This window comes from Castor canadensis, chromosome X (genome assembly GCF_047511655.1).
Source record: "Castor canadensis chromosome X, mCasCan1.hap1v2, whole genome shotgun sequence".
NCBI lineage: Eukaryota > Metazoa > Chordata > Mammalia > Rodentia > Castoridae > Castor > Castor canadensis.
Window position 1 is genome coordinate 144,754,063 of NC_133405.1, and position 18,927 is coordinate 144,772,989.

Here is an 18,927-nt window from a genome sequence, read left to right on the forward strand (position 1 = left end):
CCAAAAGAAATGAGGAAACTGTACCTGGAAATACATTCAAAACAAACAGGAGAAAAAAACCTTAACGCAAGGCATAAAAACACTTTGCCTATAAAAAAGCATCTATGTCTTATTCTCAGGAATCACACAAGCAAGAAGACCCAGGAGCAATATAATAAATGTGCCAAGAGGGCAAATACACACTAAACTACAACTTACATCTTGTCAATTGTCCTTTCAAAGGGAAGCAGAAGTACAAGGATGATAATCTTCTAACTTTAATTTACAAATTAAAAGGAATTCTAACCAGACACTGGGCAAGAAATGCTAAAAAGACACTTGTCAGAGAGAAGGGAAAAAAATAACTTCTTAACTGATTTAAGAAATTTACCTAAACTAATAATAATAAGAATATATTCAATGATCACAGTTTATGTGCAAGTGAAATAAATGAAAGTGACACAAGGGACAGGAAGGAGGAATCAGAAATATTTTGCTACGTTAGGCACTTGCACTACACTTTTGAAGTGGTATAGTACATTTAAAAGTGAACTTAGATTAGTTGTATATGTGTATTTCAAATTTCAGGCAACCACTTTGAAAAGTTTTTCAAAGAAGTATAATTTCTGCAAAACAGAGAAATATGGTGTCATACGCAATACACCCCAGTAAAACAAAAAGGTTAAAGGAGCAGAATACAAAAATAGGGACTCAAGACAAGGTTACCAAGCTAACAAAACACAGTAACAAATAAGGTAGAAATTAATCCACGTGTATCACTTTATATCACTTTAAGTGTCCGTGCTCAAAACATGCTGCCGGAGTGACTCAACTGGTAGAGCACCTTGAGTTCAAACCCCAGTACCGCCAACAACAAAAACAAACCAAAAAGTCAAAGATTTTCTGGCTAGAAAACAGACTGCACTCTGCATGGTCTACACAAAGGACTTTACATACACTTCATATGTGCAGATCAACGATAAAACAATGGAAAAAGCTCACCGTGCTGACACAAGCTGAAGAAAGGCAGGGTAGCTCTATTAATTTCACACTGAGGAGATTTCAAGCAAAGCAAAATTGTAAAAGTTATAGAGGGGGGCATTGTATAAAAGCAATTATCCAAGTACTTCTAAGAATTCTGACATTGCTGTGCCACACAACAGAGTTTGAGGCAACCATGAAGCAAAACTGGTAGAAATGCAAGAAGAAATAGATGAAGCTGCTATTACAGGTGGCTACTTCAATATCTCTTTTTATCAGAAATGAATAGCTCCAGCAGACAGAAAATTAGGGTTGAACACACCACCACCATCAACCAACTGCATATAATTAAAACTGGTAAATTACTTCATTCAACACCAGTCCAGTACATATTCTTTCAAGCACACATGCAACATTCACCAAGAAAGACCACTTCTGGGCCATAAAACATTCATTAGTAAATTTAAAGCAACAGATATTATGAACATCCACACTCACACCACAGAAAGATTAAACCAGAAATCACTAACTGAAACCTTAAAAGGCTCAAACTATGTAAAGACTGAACAACACACTTGTGAATAGTACATAAATCAAAGAAGAAATGTCAAGAGAAAATAAATATTTTGATCAAAATAAAACCTAATTTATCAAAATTTGTAGGAAGTGGTGCTTACAGGGAAATTTATAGCATCAAGTACATATATTAAATACGAAACTATTAAAACCAACAACCTAAGATTCTAACCTTAGAAACACTTCTAAAGGAGTAAATCAAGTCCTAATAAATGTCAATTAGGACACAAGTCAAACTAATTTAAAAAAAAATCAGCACAGAAAGTCGGTAAAACAAAAACCTAGTCATTTGAAAAGATGGGGCTGATTAATACTAGAAATGAAAGATGCCACTACAGAGATCCCATGGCCATTAAAAAGATAGGAAGTAGCTGGGCATAGTGGCTCATGCATGTAATCTTGACTACTTCTGAGGCAGAGATGAAGAGGATCATGATTTTGAGGACACCTCAGGCCAAAAAAAAAAGTGTTAATGGAACCATCATCTCAGTCAGTAAGCCAGGTATTGTTAAGAGGTTAAGGTTGGTAGATACGACACAACTATCTGCTCTTTTCACTCCAAGAAGGAGACAAGTCAAGGTAATTAAGGAGAGACTATATTCTGGAGAGAGGAAGCGCTTCGGAACAAAGCACACAGGGTTGTAAGGTGAAGACTGGCAGGTTTTGAAGGTGAAGGTTTGGCACGGATCCACCCCCCGACCCCCAACCCCTTAGAAATGCCCCCCCTTTCATGGTTAATGCTTCAGTTCTTGTGGACCCCTGCGTCTGCATCCTGCAAAGTGGAAAAGGGGAGTAGCCGGCTCAAACTAGTTCTGAAGGCACGTGCCGCTCGCTGTAGCCCACCTGGCACCCTTCCTAACCTTTTAAGTGTTTTTCCCTACTTACGACTGCACGAATATTATTTGCCTCTCATGTATATACACTTAAGAGTGAATTACGGGGAGGGGCATGCGCAGTCAGAAATCAGTGCTACACCATCTGGCTGTCAATCAAATCTGCTAATCACCCTAACACCACCCACAGAACCGCCCAGGTTTCTCCCACCAGCCTGGCGCAAACCACATAAAAGCCAAGTAAGATCCCACAGGACCGTACTCTCCGGCTGTGCAGGTCCAGACGACCATTTGTCTCCTGCAGGAGTTACTTTCACGTTCAACCCTCCTTTGCCCCACACTCCCTTTTTTCTCCGATCAATCCCAATTCCAGACAAGAGCCTGACGCCACCCCCAGATTGCCGGTAACAAAAGTAACAAAAATCACATGCATCAGAGAAAATCTCCATAATGTCCAAAGTCCAACTCAACCCTCCTAGGGTGAGAAAGGGAACCAGAGACAGCCACCAGTTGAGACCCATGTGAACACAACCACCTGCCAGGGATTTAGATTCTTCACAGACACTAAGCTATGTGAGTGAGCCAGGTGAGAGCTGTGTGCTCCGCGCAACTGAAGGGCTCCAGTGGTGAACGTCGGAGCAGAGTGGGTAGCATGAATCTTAGGCAGAGTATGTCACTCCACTGCTACCTGTTGGGTACAACCCCACTCACAAATGAGAGCCATATCCACTCAGACCTCTGGACTATTCAACAGCAAAATGCTTTGTTAAAGAGAATTGATTGCCCTAGAGTGTGCCACCCAGGAGCCCCAAGGTGATCCTCCCCTCCCTCCCTGTTCCAACCAGGTTGTGAAACTCTGCTGGCACCTGAAGCTACAGGAAAAACCTCTTTCCTGGAAAAACCTGTCCTGGAAAAACCTGCCTGGCAGGCCAGAAGCCTCCAGAAGTGAAACCCCACCCGTCTGAACCTGTTCCCATAGCATCTATACCAAGAGAGCCTTCAGAGTGCAAATCACTAGCTAGAGGAACACCTCTAACCACAATAGGGACAGATGTTTGTGAACCAAAGATTGAAGGACAATGCTGGAATGCTGGACACTGAGACATAATCCAAGCACTATCACAACTTCTCTTCGGTGAGAAATGTAACCTTTAAAGCAAAATTTGTTTTGTTCCTTTAAAAAAAAAAATTTGTCTTCTGTCACAATTTTTTCTTATTAAGTTTCACTTTTTTTTTTTTTGCTGTGTTTGTTTTTTCCCTTATTTCCAAACCATTCTTTATTTCTGTTATAACCATACTGTGCTCATCATACCATTATTTCCTATACCTAATTCCCCATCCCTATTTTTGTACTTCTCTCCTTTTCCCACCTCCATCCCTTACATTACTCAATTCCCAATTCTTCCATGTTCAACCAGTGTTAAGATCCCAGATCATCCCTTAGGAACCAGAGTTTTGTTTGCATACAACCTAGGTAAGGGTTCCCAATTGTTTCTTGCTTACTACAGTATCTGGTTTATGCTGGTTGAGTGGCTCAAGTGGTAAAGTGCCTGCCAAGCAAGTGTGAGGCCCTGACTTCAAACCCCAGAACTGCAAAAAAACAAAAGAAACAAGAAAAATCTGAACTGTTGACCTTGTTACTGCAGTAGGTTCCCCTACCTAACTGAGGAAGTACAAGAGAAACCCAGGCCAACAGATGAGTAAACCACAGCACAGAAATTTAAATACAAAAAACTAAGCCCAAACCACTCAACAACTCAACCACTAAATCCAAGGGCAATGAACTGCATGAAATAACAGATAGGTAAGTCAGAAGTCTACTGTAAAAAAGGATTCAAATAAACAGATAAATGAAGTTAGCAAATGAATTTAAGACCTAGACAAGAAAGTCGGCAACATGGGTGAGAAATTCAGCAAGGTAATGCAAATTAAAAAGAAGGAAAAAAAAAGGGGGGGGTGGGGGAAAGAAAACCAAAAACATAAGTAGAAATGTTAGAAATGAAGCCCTCCATAAATCAAATAAAAAACAGTATGAGCAGTAATATTACCAGACAAGAACAAGCAGAAGAAAGAATATCAGAGACGGAGGACTTTATCACCAAGGGGGGAAAAAAAATCATAGCAGAAAATATCCCAAATCTAGATAATAATATAGACAAAGTCCCTCATGACCAGAAAACAACAACTTCACATCATATAATTAAAATGCCAAGACTGAAGAAGAAAGCATACAGAAAGAAAGCTGCAAAGGAAAAATGGCAGCCTGCATACAAACATAAATATGTAACAATCACCTCAAAGCTGTCAGCACAAACCCTAAAAGCTGGGAAATCATGAAGTAGTATGTCGTGCTCTGAGAGAGAATTACGGCAAACTAAAAATATTATATCCAGCAATGCTATCCTTCAATTTTGATGGAGAAACAAAAACCTTCCAGGAGAAAGGATAAGCTAAAGAAGTTCATGTACACAAACCTACACTGCAGAAGACAATTAGTGAGTGTTTCACACAGTCTCCACAAACACAAGAAACCAGGAAAGAATAAAATTCAAAAGGGATATTGGTGAACCCATGAGAGCCGGGAACATATAAAGCATGTTCAACTCAGTAACACAAAATACAAACAGAAAAGGGAACCCATAAATCAATCCAAAACATACCGGGTCAACTGCTTTTTGATAATGGCACCCACAAGAGTCGATGAACCAGCTACCCAGAAGCCAGACCTCAAGAAGATCGCACCTCAGCCTTGTGCCTTACCCACCAATAAACCAGGCATGGTGGCAAACCCCTATAATCCCGACTACGTGGGAAGGTAGAGGTAGGAGCATCGTGGTCTGACGCCAGCCCTAGGCAAAAACAGGAAACCCTACTTGAAAAAACTAACACAAGTAATAATGGCTGGGAAGTTGGCTCTTAGTAGTAGCACCTGCCCAGCACGTGCAAGCCCTTAGTTCAAACCCCTCAAAAAAGAACCAATGAAGAATGTACAGTTCCAATAAATGTTCTTGGAAAAACCGGATTTCCACATGCCAAACCAATGAAAACAGACCCTACCCCAAACACAACAAAGAAAACAGAGTGGTTCAGGAGGCAGAGCGCTTGCTCTGCAAGCCTGAGTCTCTTGAGTTCAACCCCCCTAACTGCAAAAGACAAAACAAAGCAAAACTAACCAGAAACACCTAAAAGTAACAGTAACAGCCGAAAACCAAAAACACTACTAGAAGCAAACACAGGGGAAAATTTCCTTGACGCTGGCCTTGGCAATGTCTCTTGGGTATCATACCAAAAGTTCAGGCTGTAAAGCAAAAATAAACTTACTGCAACTACACCAGAACAAGTATCTGCACAGCAAAGGAAACAATCACCAATCAAAGGATGAGACAAGTGATGTGTACCCTCAGGACTACAGAAAATAAATCTGCTGTGCATTTGGGATTCATGATGACCAGATTTTTAGTTGATCTTGCTAAAAAAGAAACCAGCAACCGTGTGCTGATGCAACTACGTGCAATACTGGATGTTAGTATTATGCATCACAAAACCATCCACAATGTACCTCATATCATCCTTCAGACTGTATACCTTAACGACACACAATAAAGTTTATTGTCTTAAAGGCATCCAATTAAATACAGTAAGAATCTACACGTAGTTACTGCCTTGAAAACTATAAAATGCACATATAATATTGCACATATAATTATCAGAATCAATGCATAATCAATTACCAGTTGGATCTCAGCAGGAATAATCATCAGCATACTGGGTTCAAAGATCAGACCCTAGTGAAGCTGGTACAGAGGTGCAGAGGGTTAAGGAAAACAGGAAGGGATGGTGAGGGACTCAAGAGAACAGCAATACTGAGGAGCTCTCAACAACACCTAGGAAATACTTCTGAATCTGTGAGAACTGCATCTGTCCAGGAGGGACTATGTGCAAGGTTGAGTTCAAGGAGAGAGAAAATAGGCCTTGTTCCTCTTTCCCATTACCTTCTGATCTGCTAATGCTTCCCACTGGCACATCTTAACTGCTCAGGGAGCCTGGATGATAAATTTAGAGATCAGACACACTCGGGCACAGTGAAAGCAGAGAAGGGATTAGGGCAGGAGGAAACAGCAAGGGAGAGCAACCAGAATACAACCTCAGAAGAAGACAGGAAACAAATGCTTAAACTACTCCTTACAGGTCACAGGAGCCTCACAATGTGGCCTGGGATTTGAATCTAGGACTTCTACCTCCAAGTACAGGTCCCAGCTGGACTCGACTCCTGTCTAGGAAAGAACATTCTACTGTTCTCTGTCAAACATATCCCTCTATTGGACTTTTATTCTGCAAACTAATTCTGCTTTGTTTTAACTATAAATGATTTTGTCTTTCTTTCAGGGGATTTTTGTTATTGTCGTTGTTGAGGTTGTCTGCAGGGGTAAGAGACTGAACTCAGGGCCTTGCACATAACACGCAAGCTCTCTACCATTAAGCTATAAACCCTAGGCCCAGTACCTGAAGTTTGGGGGTGGAGGCAGTACTGGAAATTGAAGTCAGAACCTCGCCCTTGCTAGGCAGGAGCTCTACCACTTGAGTCCTACCCCCAGCCCTTCAGGCTTTAGTTGTTTTTCACAGGGGGGTCTCAGGCTTTTGCCTGAGCCGGCCTGGACTGCAATCCTCCTACCTGTGGGGTAACAGGTGGATACCACCACGCCTGGTTTATCTGTCGAGGTGAGGCTCTTGCTAGCAACTTTGCCCAGGCAGGCCTCAAATCAGGTTCCGGCCAATCTCCAACTCCTGAACAGCGGGGATTACAGGCAAGTACCAACACGGCCAGCCCCTCAGCTCCCTAAAATTTTAAGGTAAAACTCACGTAATATAAAAATTACCCATTTTAAAGTGTGCGATTTAGTGGCATTTAGTATATTCACAATGATGCACAGTCATCTCCACTCTGCAATTCTTAAATATCTCCATCACCCAGTAAAAACCCCTACCCATTAAAATTTTGTTTTCTCCAACCCCGGAAGTCAGGAAACCACTGACCTGCTCTCTAGCTCTATGACCCACCATATTATGCAGCCTCTGCACAGATTGCAGTTTCAGACTGATGGTGTGTTTCCTTTCCTTCTTCTCTTTTGCAGGTACTGGGGACTTAAGTCAAGGCAAGTGCTCTATCACTTAAGCCACACACACACCGCCTCCCCCGCCCCCACCCCAGCCCTTTTTGCTTTTAGTTTTTCAGACAGCGTTTTGCACCTTTTCCTGGCACCAACCTCAGGCAAAGCCTCTGCTCTCCAGCAAAGCTGGGAGGAGAGGCCTGTGCACCACAGTAACAGAGCTTTTTAAATCATGCATTTCACTCTTTGTTTCGTTTCGTTTTCCTGGTATTGTTCAATAGTCTGACCCTGTGTTCCTCATCCCAGCCTACTAAGAGTGTATGCAAGGGAGAAAATAACTTACATTTGAGGGACTGAAAAGACTGGAGAGACTGACTGACTCATCAGAAAGATTCTGTGGGAAAGAGATACTGAAAATATCTTTCTTACACACCATGTTAAGTCACCAGTCTATATTTTACTTTAAGTGGATTGATTTCACAGTGGGAAGGAACTACTAGGCTGAATGTTAGATATTAATTGCTAGGAGACAGAAGTCATCTTATGATGTCATAGCTGCTCAGCTTGGGAACCATTATGATGGATTAGGTGAGTCTGTGCAGATCTACTGGCGCAGCATTTGTGAAGCTGCAGTGTTCAAAACCATGCAGATAAGCGTAGCTAAGGAAAAATTTACTTGAGATGGCACAGGTATCTTTAGAACCTCCAGATGGTTCTCCCAAGGATGAGTCCACTGGTTCAGAGACCCCCGTCACATCTTCATTGTGTGGTCACACATCCACTGAGGACTCAGATTTAAGGTCTATTATTGAGGAAAAGGCTTTTCGGGCTCTGTCTCAGGGTTCCCTGATAAAAAGACCACATCTCACTTTTTGAGTCTCTGAACCAGATGACGACAATGACTTTCTTTCCCTGACTTTTCCCAAAAAACTTTGGAAAACAGTAAACAGTGACAAATTTAAGTCTATTTGGTGGGATGAAGATGGCACTTCTATAGTGATTAACGAGGAACTCTTTAAGAAAGAAATTTTGGAAAGAAAGGCTCCTTTCAGAATATTTGAAACTGACATTATGAAAAGTTTTGTTCGACAGCTTAATCTTTATGGATTTAGTAAAATGCGGAAAAATTTTCAAAGATCTGCTTCTCTAGCCGACTTCCTGGCAGAAGAAAAAGAAGTCTCTACCTTAAACAAGGTATTCATTTACATTTCCTCACTTACTAATTATGTACTAATTATGTGATTTTATTTTGTACATCAATTCATGATATTAATGTTAAAATCAACTTTTTCAAATTAATCTGCAAACTAAGGACACACTGAGCATTAAACATTTAGGGTTTTAAGAAATTTTGCTAGCAAATTCGAACTCTGGATAAAGGGATTTATTAACGGTTGTACTGACTGTACTACAAATATACAGCATGTATATTCACTTGAAGAACGATCATATTTGAATGCCTGTTTCCCAGTAAGTATATACTAAGAGGTTCAAGTAGGTTAATGAGATTCACTGCATGGGCTGAAACTAAAATCTGTGATTTCATACAGTAGGCTTGTTATTGTCTCTTGGTTATAAAATGTCACTAAGTAACATTCTCCTTTGGTTTCAGTTACAGTTCTATCGTAACCCAAATTTTAAACGAGGCTGTCCCCAGCTTTTAGTAAGAATGAAACGAAGAGTTGGGATTAAAAATACTTCTCCAGTAACTGCTCCATTAGTTCCAGATCCCCACAAGAAGCACCTAAGAGCAAGGGGAAATGCGGATAACCATAATTCTGGTTTAGCTGATGAAGCTAGTAGAGAAAGTTTATTTTCAACCTCTACAAATTTAAGTGTGCCTCTGATAAAGAAGCCTTCTTCCAGTCACAGAATTGCTAACACAACCAACCTAAGGACAAGTGATTTTTCTCCTCCATCAATTTCAGCTAAACCATCAGAACAAAGTGTCACAGATCAGCATCCAATTTTCAATCAGTTGACCTCTTTTCATAGGCACTGACTGGGCAGCTATATACTCAGGCAAGTGCCCACATTGTGAATTTGAATTTTGTTACAACTTCTTCTTCTTACATCCTACCTAACTTAGAGAACATGTTTTCTGGACTAATGATGGTGCCTTCTACTTTCCCAATTAGATATCCTGACCTATCAACCAGTGAGGTTTCCGAGTCTAACCAGCTAACAGCAGGCAACCCACAGTACCCAGTGCCCACAATAACTGATACATCTGCTGCCTCACATTCAAAGTCAACTGATAAATATGAAGATCAAACATCTTCGTTACAGCAACAGCTTCCTAACAACAGTCTAGCAAGCGAGTAGCAGATTTTGCAGGATGAATTTCGGCTGACACATACGTAAAATGTGCCTGTAATTCTCTTATGTGAACAATAAAACTATATGTCCACCATTGTGGCTTCTCTTTCCTTATTTTTCAGAAAATTCAAGAGTAAGATGGTGTTTTATTTCAATGCAGACCACTGTACTATTCATCCTTTAACATATGATCTTCTTAGTCATTTGACAGGAAATGGGTCACACACCCATCTAACTAAGTAGAGCTATTTTTTAAAATAAAGAAATAATGAGAGCAAAGAAAACTGCAGCGAGGAAAATTAGAGATATAAACTAGTCCGACAAGGGACTAAGGAGGGTATAAATCAGGAAGAGAATTTCACAACTGGTAGTAACAAGGGCCAGTTTCTTTGGAATGAGGCATTCCAGCTGGTTTGTGCCTTTCAGTTCCTTTCACCAGAGATGACCTTTCATGTTTTCTAATGCACTCTTTTATCATATTGGTACCCTGCTCCATCCCAGGACAAAGTTAATTCCTTGTGCCTGCACTTAACACTGTTTAGGTTCTGAGCCAAGATCCTCACATGGCTAACAAATTCTGTCAAGATCTGGCATCTCTGTACTTTGCAGCTTGTCTATCTGTTCCACCACTGCTCGTCTGGAGCTACATTCAGGCAAACTCCTTCTAGCACACCCATTCCCATCTTGTGACTTTTGTCTGTTTCCTCCCTGGGGTTAAACGCCCTCTCTCCTTTGCCCACTGTATTAGTTAGGACGTTGTGTCAGGACAACCACAGTACCTAAGAGAACAGCACTGAGAAGGAAGGGTTCATTTTGGCTCACACTTTCAGGGGATTCAGTCCATCACTGTGGCGCTGCTGTTTCTGGACCTGTGGTGAGGCACAGCATCATGGGAGCAGGGGCATGTGGCAGAGGCTTCTTCACCTAAAAGTGGACAAGAAGCAAGAGGGTGAGAAAGAGGAACCCAGGACAAGATACAGCCGCCAAGGACGTGAGCCCAGTGACCTTCTTCCTCCATCTAGACCCACCCTCCCTAAGTTTCTACCATCACCGAAAAGAGCGTCACCAGTGTACAACATAGAGGCCTGTTGAGAATGTTTCATATTCAAACGCTAACACCTACTTAAGTACTACTTTACCCTTCTCAAGACAGATACCACTTCTTCTAGGAGGTGTTTTTGGTCTACCGTGTTGGTTTCCTTGTCTGTCTTGGACACCCAGTACTGACCTAGGACAGGGCCTTCCACATTCACAAATCCCTTTTCAACGTTTACTGAATACTGACCTAAACCCCCTAAAATCTGCTCGCACTCCCCAAAATGACACACATCTCATGGCACTCAATTATTATTTTTTAATCTGTGCTCTTCCCCATGATCTTTCTTAAAACGCTAGGTCACAGTAGTGTTCAATAGAGGTGGAATGATTTTTAACTTACTGCAACTAACATAACACCTGTTTACCACTTTAAGCAACAACTACCAGGGTCTCTTTACTAGTTGTCAGTTGATTTGCAAATGATGTACACAGTAAAACTTCCAGCAGTACCACCAGAGTCTTTATACCAGCTCACTGATATGTACTGATTATTCCTGTGCTTCTTCCAAAATAAAATGTCTTTTCCATTTTCTGATGTGGCTGGCAAACCCTTTCCCTGAGAGAACCTGCTCTCTACTTACCAGTCCTTTACCTAGAGCACAGCTATAAAGCTTTGTGGATACCACCTGTACAACTTTTAAGCAGCAGCACTGAAGGCCCGGTGGAGTGGCTCAAGCAGTAAAGAGCGCCTACCTAGCAAGCTTGAGGCCCCAAATTCAAACCCCAGTGCTGCCAAAAAGGAAAAAAATATATATATTTGCTGACAAAAGCAGCATCTATAGCAAAGACTGTACAACACTTCCAGTGTTATGAACCAAATCCCTAACAAGATTCATTCACTCAGTCATCTGGGATGGCTGGGGTTGGAACAGGGTATGCTTTTGGACTCCCAAAACACCTATTGCTACCATCCTTCCAAAATACATGTGTTCAAACTATACCCATGTAAGGAAAGAGTTGGAATCAGTGATCTACAGAAGGAATCCTCCTGTAGATGTCCTGACATCTCATGACACAAGACATTTTCTGCCAACATGACACTAATGTATTATCTCTAGCTCTCAGAACCTTATTTAACTTGGCTCAATAAACATTATTAAATGTGGTCATAAATGAGTGTTTCAAAGTTGAAGCTTAGTCATGAAAAACAGGTGTTATGCTATGACAGAGCAACCATTCAGGACATGTGAGGAGGTCCTGGCTTCAATATAAGAGAATGGAAAAGAAAAAGAAAAAGGGGAATGGAACAGATTAGGTTGAACAAATAGTGAACAGTGTGACAAGAAAAAAATGATGCAAGTGTCAAATTAGATTAAGAATGTGGGATAAAATACTGTAAGGTTATGAGTAAAGTAAGTGAAAAAGAATAGATAAAGTTGGCCAACTCGACTGGGCTGAGAGACGTCTACGAGATTAGTAAAACACACTTCTGAGTGTGCCTGTGGGGAGTTTCCAGAGATGGGGCAGTAAAGGGGTGGGTGGGGGAGGTGGGGGGTGGAGAGTGAACACTCCCTGAATGTACCCAGCACCAGCCAACAGGTTTCTGAGAACATGCCTTTGAAGCGTGCATCCTGTCCCAGCCCCCTTCCCCTCTGGTACTCTCTCTCTGCTTCCTAGCCACAGGAGGCACGAAGCTTGGCTCTGCCCTGATCTCCCCCCACCCTCCATACTTTCAGCCTCACCTCAGACATGCAACAATGGGGCCAGGTGACCATGGGCCAAAATCTCTGAAGCCATGAGCCAAAATAAATCTTTCCTCCTGTAAATTGTTTCTGTCAGGTACTTTGTCATAGGAGAGTCTCAATAACACACTGGGCTTGGTGGTGTCCCAACCTGGTCTGCACAGCAAGATGTTCTCTAAAAAAACATGTAATATACATAAATGGCTTATACATGTTGTTATCTATGTATCTGTGGTATACACAGTATACATATTTATATATAAATACGTGTGTGTGTGTGTGTGTGTGTGTGTGTGTGTGTAGTATGTGTATGTATATACCTATGCCTATATGTGTCTCATAAGACTCTGAAAGGTCGAGTGAACAAGTAAACCAATGAGGGAACTTAAGACCCAACTCACAACGAAGTAGGTGAGTGAATTCCCTGGGTTTTCTTTTTTGCCTCATGGAGCACAGGTGTGGTCCTTAAAAAGCTGATAGTCCCAAAATGGAGCTGGATTGGATGGCGTACACCTGTAATCCAAGCACTGGAGAAGGAAGAAGCAGGAGGTTCAGGAGTCTGAAGTCAGCCTGGGATCACACTATGAGTTGGAGGCCAGCCTGTGATATGCAGGGAAAACCCTATCTCAAAAAAAAAAAAAAACCAAAAAGGCTGGAAGAGGTGCCTCATCCCTGTAATCCCAGCTACTGTAGAGGCACAGATTGAAGGATGCCAGTGCGAAGTCAGAGTGGGCAAAGTTAGCAAGACCCTATCTCAAAAAACAAAGTAAAAGCAAAAGGGCTGGGGCACAGTTCAAGCGGTAGAGGGCTTGCCTACCAAGTCCTGGGTTTGATCCCCAGTACTGTGAAAATAAATAAATGACATGTATGTCAGGAAGGAAAAACAAAACTGTATCTACTTGCAGATAACATAATTGCCTACTTACAAAATCTCAAACAGTCTCAAGAAACTCAACAAATGAGTCAGCTCAACAAGGTCACAGGATCAACAGACAAATACACAAAACAGTTATACTTCCACAAACAATGTAAAAACTGCAATTAAAAATAAAAATATAATACCACTGAGTGATTTTTGGCCAAGATTCAAAAGCAACACCAATGGCGGAAAGACGGCTTCTGACAAATGGAGAGCCACCGGCAAAAAAGAAAAAGGAACCTCAATGTAAACCTCACACCTTAGAAAACAATCAAGTCAAATGAAACACGAAACCGGTGTGACGGAGTACACCCGAAATCCCAGGGAGACAAAGGCAGAAGGATCAAGAGTTTGAGGTGTGTCCAGGCGAAACTGGCAGAGACCCTTTCTCAAAAACAAAACACAAACAAAAGAGCTGGAGGTGTGACTCAAGTAGCAGAACATTCACCTGGCATGCGGGATGCCTTACATTCAATCCCCAGTACTGGGGAGGGGCCAAAGGAATACTTTAAGCCAGAACATGAGTTTCAACACAAAAAATGAAGATAATGATATAAAAGTGAAAATGATGAAATATTCTTATATTTACTTACCTTTAAAGCAATCACTGCCAATTAACATTATACAAATGAAGCAAGAAACACTAGTTTCTATCTTATTTTTTTCCTTATGCAGTAAGGCGAATAAAAGGTGTTAACATTGAAGACACCTATTACATAAACGACAGACTTTGTCACATGAATACACACACCTAAGCCTCAACAGAAATCGCTTCTGGAACATACCTATTTCTCTTATTAATCGCTACAAATCTAGTAATATGCATACACTGTCTGGTGGCTGTTCTCATAAATCTCAGACATGAACTATTTGCTGAACTCCTGTAATCTTCTGACTTGATTCTGACATTAAATTACACATAAATATGTTTATATGACAAAAACATCAAGAGAATTCTAAAGACATGGAAGTTCTGTCATCACCTTTGCTTTACGCCACAGATAGACTGGGAAGGTAGTTCCAACACTGCTGCAGAATTGCACATTAAACCGATTAGAAGGCTACTTAAGCTACACAGCTCACTTTATCAAAGTGCAGGAAATTTTGAACCCTGTTGTTTGTTCTACTGAGACTTTCATCCTCATTCTCTCTTGCGCTCTGTGTGTGTGTGTGTGTGTGTGTGCATGTGTTTGTGACAGAAAGAGAGAGAGAGAGAGAAAGAGAGAGAGAGAGCGTGAGTGCTAGAGCTGGGGGGACAGAGAGAGAGAGAGAGAGATACTGGGATTTGAACTCACGGCTTCCCACTTGCAAAGCAGGCTCTCTACCACTTGAGTAACACCTCTGGTCAATTTTGCTGTTTTATTTTGGAGATGGGCTCTGGAGAACTGTTTGCCAAGGCTGGCCTCAAACCTCAATTCTCCCAATCTCAGCTTCCCAAGTAGGTAGGATTACAGCCGTGAGCCACTGACACCCAGCCAGAGTATTTCATGGTCAAGGATTCCTGGTGAAGCTTAAGAAAGGTACAACAGACTGTTGAAAAAAAAAAACTTGTCTTTCCATGTAAGTTAATTGTCTAACACTATTCTACACTGTCTTTGCCATACAATCATTCCAAAGTTAACTATAAAATTTGGCATTAAAAATTCCAAGTCTGTTTTGCTTTGTTTCTGGAGACAGGGTTTCACTATGTAGCCTAGGGTGACCTCCAACTTTTGATCCTTCTGCCTCAGCCTCCCCTAAGTGCTGGTATTCCAGGCATGTGCCACCACACCCACCCCAAGTCTCCCTTATGAATGGACATACTTGGCATTAAGTAGAGGACAAATGTCACATGTGGCTACTCATCACACCTCATGATGCACACATGTGTACATCATATGCAATCTCTGTACAAATTGCAATAGCATGCATGAGTCCTACTATCCTACCTAAATAGCAATCCAATCCTAAATATCAATCCTCCACTGCTATTTGGACAGAGTCATGTTACGTAAGTCCAGGCATTCCGACCCTTCATGTGTGAATTCAAACTATGGAAGTGTTGTGAGAAACACACTGTCTTAAGGGCTCTTGCTGCTTCACAGGGATGGTGAGAGGGACACCAGACTCTACATCTGTTTTGTGGCTTTGGCATCACTCCAGGTATGTGAGCATTCAGATTACTTCTCAAGTCTCCAACAATGTTGTACAAGTTACCCAACTTCATTTTCTTTTAAAAACGTTGCTCCAGTTGTGACTAACGTGCATATACCTACGTGATCATGACTCTAAGGACACAAGGAACAATATAAACCCAGTAAGCTCCTACGTGCCCACTGCCAGTCATAAGACACCCTCAGTCCCTCCCTCCATGTATGACTCCATGAGACAAGTTTTTTGTTTTCAGTGGGGCATAAGATTTACTCGGGGCAAATGCACACAACTTCAAGTGTACCTAGTGATAATATTTTTAAACATACTCTCTGACTGAGCCACATCCCCAAAGTCTTTACCCCAAGCGTTACTCAACCCTACCCCAAGACAAGTGCTCTGTATTCTGCCGCTGGCCATCAAGACAAGTTTGCATGTTCTGTGGTACCCCTTAGTAATGCGGACTTCTCTGGGGGTTAGCTTCCTTGCTCTAAAACACTTCAGGGATTCATTCATGTGGCTCGGTATTTAGTAGCACTTTCATCTTTTTTGCTGTCACTTCCTTTCTGCTGCCTCTTCTGATTTTCCTGTGTATCGTGAGAGCTACCTGACAGCATTCAGAACATAGCCACGTGTATAATTATGTTATCTGTGCACATAACCTCTTCATGAATACTCTTGTGCACTGGTTATCTGGTTTGTTCTTCTCCTGTAGATGTCAGGAGCTATTTATTGATGACCAATTTCTAGGAGTTTCAAGTATTTATGTGAACGTACAGCCCCTTAAAGCATGGCCTCAAGACCCTTTCCAGTGATAGATGAAGTCAAAAGTACTTCCATAATACCAAGATGCTATCTGCCCTTTTCCCCATGCTGGTATTTGCACCAACGCTACAAAAACACTTAAGTTGTGAGATTCCTGGCTTCATACAAAGCACGGGTGAAGACAGCAGCACCAAACTGTACTTACGGTCATCTGGAATCTTCACTACCGTACACCCTCTTAAATGGTAAGTAAGTCGTTAGATTAAAACCAAGTATTTCACTTAATGTTCCTGACACACAGGGAGAGCACCACGGAAAGACTGGAAGAACAATGCCACAAGCCAAGGCACCACCGGTGCTAAGAGAAAGGCTTACAACAGATCCTTCCCTACACATTCAGAGGGAAAGCATGGACCTGCCAACTCTTCATTTTAGACTTCTGATCTTTAGAACTGTGAGATAACGAGCATATTTTTAACCTTTTAAGAAAAATTTTTGTAGTCTCTGTTTCTGACAACCTTGCCAAACTAACACAAACATGACTTTGAAGCACACTGCTGGCCAACTTCTCATTCTGCTGACCCCCAGCTCAGATGTCACCCCCCACTCAGCCTTCAAGACTACCTTATCCAAAGGGGATCCCTTTGCTCTCTACCCCTATGCTGCTTTTTGTTTTGGGTTTGTTTGGTTGGTTGGTTTGGGTCTGAACTCAGGCCTTGGGCTTGCTAGGCAGGCACTCTACCACTTGAGCCACTCCGCCACCCCAACCCAACACTGTTTGACTTCTGCATAGACTTGCCACTGACACAGCCTGGCTTGCTTTAGTTGAGCTTTAATTATTTGTTATCCACAGCAAAGCTTGTACCATGTGAAGCCAGTGTCTCCATCTTTTCTGTCAGTGCTTGTCACTAGTAGTACTAAAATACATCTGTTGCAAGAACCAGACAGTCACATTTAATTTGGGCATGCATTACTCGTGTGTGTGTTCAGAAGCTTCCAGACACTCCTGGACTACCTTATTTGCTTCCTGCATCTCTTCTTCCAAGCCTCCCCTTTCTTTTCTTTCTTACCCTTGGAGGGCCTTCAGAAAGTACCTGGATTTGCTGCATGCACACAGACATGGCTCTTGCTGTGCATGACTTGCATGGGTGACAACATGGCCTGTTTGTGCTCACCTGCTAGTGAGATACAGGGAGACTGAGAGGAAATGATAAGCAACTCCCGGAAACACTTCATGTTGTCTCTGAGTTGTGGAAAACAGGGAGAATGAGATGAAATGATAAGCAACTTCAGGCAACACTTCGGATAAACATTCCTGAGACAGAATCCTCAAACAGGAGTTGACTGTGGGAACAAGGAAAAAGATTCACACAGTTGTTGATCTATTTGCTGTCCAATTAAATATTTTTATTTATGTGTAATTTACTGATTAGAAACAGGGTTTAAAGGGGAACGATTGGTTCAAGGTGACAGCGGAATGGAGAATGACCCCAGATTCTCAGACCTGAGTGTCTCTCTCTCTCTCTCTCTCCCCACGCCCTGCCACCCCCACACACACACAGCCTAGAGGGAAAAGAGAGTGAGAGCTATACTGCCTTGAAAACTCAGCACACCCCATGTTTACAGTGGCACTCCCTATTCACAATACCCAAGCTGTGGAATCAACCTAGTTCCCCATCAACTGGTGAATGAATAAAGAAAACGTGGCACATAGACACAATGGAGTATTATTCAGACATAAGGAAGAGTGAAGGGACCAGACACAGTGGCTCACGCCTACTACTACTACTAGTAGCAATCCCAGCTACTTGGGAGAAAGAGATCAGGAGGAGCCTGGCTTAAGGCCAGCCTGGGCAAAGAGGTAGCAAGACCCCCACCTCAACACACACCTATACTCTCAGCTATGCAGGAGGTTGCAGGTAGGAGGATACTAGTCTGAGGATACTGGTTCCAGGCAAAAAGTTAAAAGAACTTACCTGAAAAAGAACTAAAGCAAAAATAAATTAAAAAGTCAGGGGAGACACTGGGATGTGCCTTAAGTTACAGATCTCCTGACTAGCAAGTTCAAGGCTCTGAACTTGAGTACTCCAGTGCTCCCTCTCTTTCTCTCTCTCTCTGTTTCTCCTTCCCTCTCTCCCTCTTTTTCGGTTCCCCTTCCTCTTTCCCACCCTCAGTCTGTCTCTCTCCATCTCTCCTTCCCTCCCTCTCCTCGCTCTTCCTCCCACATATCCCTCCCCCCTCCTCTCCTCTCCTCTGCTTCCTCCCCCTGTCCTTCTCTCCCTCCTTCTCTGGCTCGTCCTTCCTGCTCCTCTCTCCTTCACCCTCCATCTCACCTTCCCTCCCCCTTCCCCTCTTGTCTCTATTCTTCCCTCCCACCTTCTATCTCCCTCCCTCTCTACCTCTCCCTTTCCATCTCTCCTCTGGCCCCCTCATTTTCCCCCTCCCTCCTTCCTCCTCTCTCCATCACTCTCTCTCATCTTACTCCTTGTCTGTCTCTCTCCTTCCATCCCTCCCTCTCCCTGTCCCCTTTCCCACAT

The 18,927-nt window shown here is 42.3% G+C and overlaps 1 protein-coding gene and 1 pseudogene across 33 annotated transcripts in view; one reads left to right on the forward strand and one right to left on the reverse strand.

The window, feature by feature from the left end:
* Window positions 1-18,927, reverse strand: part of LOC141419721 (uncharacterized) — a 75,603-nt gene that overhangs the window by 13,986 nt on the left and 42,690 nt on the right. For 4 of the 33 annotated variants that reach the window (XM_074063205.1, XM_074063206.1, XM_074063209.1 and 1 more), the window contains 4 exons: window positions 17,566-17,734; window positions 12,978-13,103; window positions 12,577-12,751; window positions 9,975-10,720 (listed from right to left, as the gene is read on the reverse strand). In XM_074063205.1, the coding sequence (XP_073919306.1) occupies window positions 12,682-12,751; window positions 12,978-13,103; window positions 17,566-17,734 (365 nt within the window). In that variant the 3' untranslated portion in view covers window positions 9,975-10,720; window positions 12,577-12,681. Of the gene's footprint in view, window positions 606-9,088; window positions 9,222-9,974; window positions 10,721-12,576; window positions 12,752-12,977; window positions 13,198-14,790; window positions 15,026-17,565; window positions 17,735-18,927 lie in introns of those variants that run through there. The other 29 variants (XM_074063217.1, XM_074063224.1, XM_074063220.1 and 26 more) reach the window with 25 other exon arrangements.
* On the forward strand, window positions 8,159-9,802 carry LOC141419731 (heat shock transcription factor, Y-linked-like; annotated as a pseudogene).